Here is a 6,273-nt window from a genome sequence, read left to right as displayed (position 1 = left end):
CCATATCTTTTTATGAACTGTAATAATCTTATTTGATGAAATCACAAATTGGGTTTCATAACCTAAAACTCATTTTTCCAGATCTGAAACACTGCTGTTTCTGTTGACTTACTGATTTTCTGATTAGCAACTAATCGGAGATTAGTAATTCTCTTTTTTTATTTCTATTTTTAAGGATTCGAATTTTAACACTCAATCTTGTTTTCAATCTCGGTAAAGGTTTATTACTATTGGGTGAAATGCGAGTTACTGTTTATGATTTCTGTTTAAGTTGCCTGATTGAATCTTTTTTTCTGGTAAATAATTTCTGAGCAGGTTTAATTTTTAAGCTGTGAAAAATGGCTGGTGGTAAAAAGAAGGAGGTTAAGAAAGAGACTGGGTTAGGTCTCTCTTTCAAAAAGGAAGAGAATTTTGGGGAATGGTACTCAGAGGTGAGTGAATCTTTAGTTTATTCTGTGCAATAGATTCTATGTAGACAATCATGAATTGCTGATCATTCTATGAGGAATTATTCAGTAATGCGAGCATGATGCATAATGATTCAGTGAACACTTAAATTCCCGGCTTTCATTGTGAATTTGCTTTCCTTTTGGCTTTTACAGGTGGTTGTGAATGGGGAGATGATTGAATATTATGACATTTCTGGCTGCTATATTCTGAGGCCATGGGCAATGTCAATATGGGAGATTATGCAAGTAAGCTTGTACTTCACATATCATCTGTTGTTTATTTCTTGATTTTAGTGTCTTCTATACTATATGGGTGATTGATTTTCTCTTGTTTCTTCTCCCTTTACCGAAAGTACTTTTGACTTTATCAATTGTACTGGTGGTGACATTTGAATCCTTCTACTGGTTTTTAATTTTTAAAGTAGCAGTTGTTTTTCTATGTTATATGAATTTAATCAATCCTTGTTCTTCCTAATTTATATTTCATTGTGGTAATATATTTCTCAATCTCAATGATGTCAATCTGCAGGTATTCTTTGATGCAGAAATCAAGAAAATGAAAATTAAGAATTGCTACTTCCCTCTTTTTGTTTCATCAAGTGTTCTGGAAAAGGAAAAGGATCACATTGAGGGTTTTGCTCCAGAGGTCAGTGTTTCTCTCTCTTTTGTCTGCACCATCCGGGATTTGAACTTTGTTTGTTGACTTGGTAGGTGGGTTACTATGCTTTTGAATTTGGAAGCCATTCATTTTTTCACTTTAAAAATCACCTTGTTTTCTATGTAAAATTGCACTCTGCCATAAACCATTATAAATTAAAATAAAATTTAATTGTAAATTTGTAGTGTTACTGGTCATGAAATATAGGGTTTAATAGCTACAAACACATCTGCTTGGTTCATTGTTCCTTTTGAAATGATTCTGAGTTTTAATCCAGTCCAGAGTACAAGTAAAGTTATGATCTTATAATTGAGGTTAAGTTGTACTGTTTTTGTTTCAGAATCAGGAACATATCTCATGTTCTTATATTGGTGTTGTTTGGTTTGGGACCATACCTCACCATAAGAGTGCAGGTTCATTGCTAGAGAACATGCTCAATTGAAATTTTTTTTAGGATAGCTTTGTTTCCAAATTCTCGTCATGGACCCATATTGTTGCGATCATAACTGGCTAATGGGATCTTAAAATTTTGGTGTTACTCAACCAACAGCATTTTTTTATCTGCTGTAGCATTTCATTTTCCTGTGCAAGAAAGCAACTTCTTATATACAGAACAGAAAAGAGGTCCTTACTTTATCAACCTGGTCTTTTCCAGGTTGCTTGGGTGACAAAATCAGGAAAATCTGACTTGGAGGTTCCTATTGCTATTCGACCAACTAGTGAGACTGTCATGTACCCCTATTTTTCTAAGTGGATCAGGGGACACCGTGACCTGCCTTTGAAACTCAACCAGTGGTGTAATGTTGTTCGATGGGAGTTCAGCAATCCTACACCATTTATCAGGTAGTTTGTTTTGGATTTCTTCATGGTTAACTGTTTTTTTCCGTGATTAATTGGATGTAAGATATTTGATTTATATTGTAAAAACTCACTTCTGTGTTGTGTCACGCAAAGCTCTTAAGGTGTTTTTATTCATTTTCTTAAAGAAACCACTTTATTTAATCTGTGGAAGCTAGCTGCCAAAAAAATCCTGGTTTGCAGAATGAATTTTAACTCATATTAGTCCATACTGATGGATTATCCATTTGTTTTAGGAGCCGGGAGTTCCTCTGGCAGGAAGGGCACACTGCTTTTGCAACAAAGCAAGAAGCAGATGAAGAGGTATGAATTTGAGAACTTAAGTTCCTGTCCTTGCAGAAGTAAAACATTTTAAAATTTTGAATTTTGTGTCTAGAGAGAAACATCTTGAAATTATTAATGACATCCATCTTTCTTCTTTCTTACGGCTAGCTTTTTTTTCCTTTCATTTTTTGTTGTTGATTTGGTATTTGATCATGACAAGTGCATTTATCTTTAGAGGGGCCAATCAGTCCATAAACAAGTCAATCATATTCTGGTTTGGAGCACGTATACTTACATGATGACATTTTCTTTACATGAAATTACCATTTTACTTTGCCATCTTATTGTAGTTCACATGAAACACATATTTCTAACCTTTCATAGAATCTTGAAGCGGTTATATTACCGAATTGGCTGGGGGGCAGTCATTTCCTTTGTTGTTAGCTGCTCATATTATAATTCTGTTAACTATAAAAAAAGCTAGATAGGTTTGGGATGTTGTGAATGCTCTTAACCCGCTTATCAAGAAGCATGTTTGTATTTTGTATAAAGATATTTCTCTGGTATTTTTTATAAGCATGTTTTTCTGGTTTCTGATAATCAAATCTCACAACTCATACATTAAATATGAGCGATGTTGTTATACCTCTCTAAAAAAAAAGTTTCATATGTAATTTTGGTGTCTTTTTTTATGCATCAGGTCCTTCAAATATTGGAACTGTACAGACGCATATATGAAGAATTCTTGGCTAATCCTGTTATAAAGGGCAAGAAAAGTGAGATGGAGAAGTTTGCTGGTGGACTTTACACAACTAGCGTTGAGGTATGTAAAACATAACGCAGACAAGAAAATCCCATGTCATATTTATTGAATTTTAAGGTATTTGCATTTCCTAGTTACTAGCATGTTTTAGTCTGAATCTTATTGTTTCAAATTTGTTTGTTTCCACTAGGCATTTATTCCCAACACTGGACGTGGTATCCAAGGTGCAACTTCTCATTGTCTGGGCCAAAATTTTGCAAAAATGTTTGAAATAAACTTCGAAAATGAGAAGGGGGAGAAGGGAATGGCCTGGCAGAACTCTTGGGCCTATAGTACTCGAACGGTAAACTTTCTGATTTTTATCATCTGGAGTTGTACTATTACCACTCTTTACCTAGAAAACAGATTCTTTCTTTTCTTTTCTAGGTGGTATGGTTCGTAGGTAGTCCCTTTTATGCTTCAGAGTTGCCTAGCTATCACATTGATGCATTTGTTAATGTTCGTTTATCTTGATGCCATTTCATCTCATCCTTTTCCTTTTACAGATTGGAGTTATGGTGATGGTTCATGGTGATGACAAAGGCTTGGTTCTGCCACCTAAAGTGTCATCTGTCCAAGTTATTGTCGTTCCTGTGCCTTTCAAAGATGCTAATACTCAAGGAATCTTTGATGCATGTGCTGCAACTGTGGATACTTTGTGTGAAGCAGGTATTCGTGCTGAGGCTGATTACAGAGAGAATTACTCGCCTGGTTGGAAATACTCTCACTGGGAAATGAAAGGTGTTCCTCTGAGGATTGAAATTGGGCCCAAAGATTTGGCAAATAATCAGGTGAGCATCCCTTCCCACCATTTTACTGTACTGGTTTCATTGTCTTCCATCTGCACTGCTCTTTCCTATATTGTTTCACCTAATTTGTTCTGTTTATTGCTAGAGTCAAATGCTAATAGTACTTTACTTTCTGCTCACAGGTACGTGCAGTTCGTCGTGACAATGCAGCAAAAGTGGATATCAGTTGTGACAATTTGGTGGAGAAAGTAAAGGATATGCTGGATGATATTCAAAAGAGCATGTTCGATGCTGCTAAACAAAAGCGAGATGCTTGCATTCAAGTTGCGAAAACTTGGGATGAATTCAAGGAAGCTCTCAGTCAAAGGAAAATGATCTTAGCTCCTTGGTGTGATGAGGAGGTATGATATCATCATTGCTAACCTTTTCATTGTGTACGATTTAAATTTTTTGCTCTTTGTAAAATTCTTTGTTGATTACGAGGTTTCATTTGTATGGTTTTGTTTAGTCCATGCCAGTGTTTTGTGGATTTGTTTTTCATACTTTTGTCCCAGTTTGAATTGCTATGACACAAGTATTGTGACAAAAAGTTATTTGGGTTCATATTTTGCTACTTGATTGCCCCACGTTTTCATTACTAATTTGTTCTTCTATTATCTGAATGCTAGGTCTTTACAGTGATGCATTCTATCAAGACTTTGGATTTATTTGTCTAGTAAAGTTTGGTTTTTTGCTCTGTACTTGCCAAATAAATTTAGTAAACTCCTGTTTAGATATAGATAGATCTCATTACCATATAATGTTTTTCATAATTATATATCATTTCGAACTAACAGTTTTTTTTTTTTTTTACAGGAGGTGGAAAAGGATGTGAAAGATCGAACAAGAGGTGAAATGGGAGCAGCCAAGAGTCTTTGTTCCCCATTTGACCAGCCTGAGCTCCCTGAAGGTACTAGTACTCCCTCTTATTGCATGCCATGGTCACTCCTTTCAACTATTGCTTTTACCCTGTAACCTAATTTCAGTCAAGAATGCTATGTCAATTTTTTTCAATTCTGCTCTTTCTTACTTCAGAAACTTATGATAGTGGAAAAGACTTGTCTAGGCTTGAAAGCTGCTTCTTTCTACTTGTGTTTCAATATGAAGAAATTAATTTCATACTGGAGGTTTTGTAAATTCTTGACATTGGGACAATGTTGTAAATGCACAGGCGCTAGAAATCTAATGGCTTGTATTTTAGATAGAAGTGTATAAGCCTGTGGTTGTGTGGTTTGTCCTACAGATTTCCATCATTGTGTGAGTATGTCTTAAGGGCGATGAATCTAGCAGAATTAAGCAAATTAATGTCAATGGGAAGCCTCTGTGCTCTCAATGAATCAACTATGCATAGCAAGAAATATGCAGCTTGCAGTTTCATCCCATGTTGATCCCTGAATACTGCTTAATGTATTTTTTTTTTGGTTAAATTTTATAGGTACTACATGCTTTGCTTCTGGAAAGCCGGCAAAAAAGTGGACCTACTGGGGCAGGAGTTACTAGATTATCAGGTCTTGGTGCAATCTTCCTTCTCAATTTTCAAATTGTTTGAATTTCAGGTGCTTATGTACTTCAGTTGGAGCACATACTAAACTGATTTGTCAGCAGAACGTAGGAAATGAGGGGAATATACTAAGTTTTGTTTCTTGAAATTGTAATCGATTTCTGACTTTGATTCCACTTGAAATATTGGGTTGCGAAGTTCAAATCAGACACAACAAATAGGTTGCCACATAATATATACAATCTTTTTAATGATTCATGGGGTTCTTTTGTGGACCAAGTTTGCCAGTGTTTTAACTTCACAGGTGTTTTTATTTCACTTTTCAGCAACAGAAAAGATGCATCTTTTAAAGGTTATATTAGTGATTGGAGAGGTTGTGGTGGCTAAACAAAATGTGTTTGGTCAAAATACCTCAGGCGAGGGGAATAGACATTTGAAGAGGGTAGCTTTTGGTTTAAAAAAAGGGTTCGGAGCTAAGGCTAGCCCAACTTCACTGTCAAAGCTAGACATGCTCGCAATGTCTAAATCTTGTTTTAGATTCCAACTTCCCTCTCGCAAAGAGTGTTCAAGAAGTTAAAGGAAGAGAGGGCACGTCTCTTATGATCAAAGCGTGCAGTTTATCGAGTCTTTCCGGAAATGTGGGCTTGATTTTCCTGTGCGCCTCGAACAACAAATTTCAAACTATTTACAAGTATTGGTCATCTCGCAATATAATTTAGAGATAACTTAGATGTTTGTGTTTAATCTTAGGTATCGTTTGGCTATTGTACTGATAAAGACAAGGCAATAAGGACAGAGGATACAAGATAGAACAAGAGATGGAGATAAAATTGTGTTATTGGTGTGCAAGACGAGAAATGAAGAGAGAATTGTGTTTGTATCATGTTTGTATAATGTTGGATAAGATAACAAAATTTGAAAAAGTATATTATATCATTAATATGTGTTACTTA

General features: G+C 35.4%; 1 protein-coding gene across 5 annotated transcripts in view; it reads left to right on the top strand.

Annotated features, from left to right (window-relative positions):
* Nucleotides 1-6,273, top strand: part of LOC105136491 (Class II aaRS and biotin synthetases superfamily protein) — a 6,425-nt gene extending 152 nt beyond the window's left edge. The window contains exons 2-13 of one of the 5 annotated variants that reach the window (XM_011041895.1): nucleotides 316-431; nucleotides 603-695; nucleotides 979-1,095; nucleotides 1,763-1,950; nucleotides 2,202-2,268; nucleotides 2,930-3,052; nucleotides 3,183-3,335; nucleotides 3,538-3,822; nucleotides 3,963-4,181; nucleotides 4,636-4,729; nucleotides 5,255-5,327; nucleotides 6,071-6,273. In XM_011041895.1, the coding sequence (XP_011040197.1) occupies nucleotides 339-431; nucleotides 603-695; nucleotides 979-1,095; nucleotides 1,763-1,950; nucleotides 2,202-2,268; nucleotides 2,930-3,052; nucleotides 3,183-3,335; nucleotides 3,538-3,822; nucleotides 3,963-4,181; nucleotides 4,636-4,729; nucleotides 5,255-5,319 (1,497 nt within the window). In that variant the 5' untranslated portion in view covers nucleotides 316-338 and the 3' untranslated portion in view covers nucleotides 5,320-5,327; nucleotides 6,071-6,273. Of the gene's footprint in view, nucleotides 1-33; nucleotides 214-315; nucleotides 432-602; nucleotides 696-978; nucleotides 1,096-1,762; nucleotides 1,951-2,201; nucleotides 2,269-2,929; nucleotides 3,053-3,182; nucleotides 3,336-3,537; nucleotides 3,823-3,962; nucleotides 4,182-4,635; nucleotides 4,730-5,254; nucleotides 5,610-5,646; nucleotides 5,925-6,070 lie in introns of those variants that run through there. The other 4 variants (XM_011041885.1, XM_011041904.1, XM_011041880.1 and 1 more) reach the window with 4 other exon arrangements.

Source organism: Populus euphratica, unplaced genomic scaffold, assembly GCF_000495115.2.
Source record: "Populus euphratica unplaced genomic scaffold, PopEup_1.0 scaffold2.1, whole genome shotgun sequence".
Taxonomy (NCBI): Eukaryota; Viridiplantae; Streptophyta; class Magnoliopsida; order Malpighiales; family Salicaceae; genus Populus; species Populus euphratica.
The sequence above is the reverse complement of the archived record's forward strand: the minus strand, read 5'-3'. Positions and strand labels throughout refer to the sequence as shown.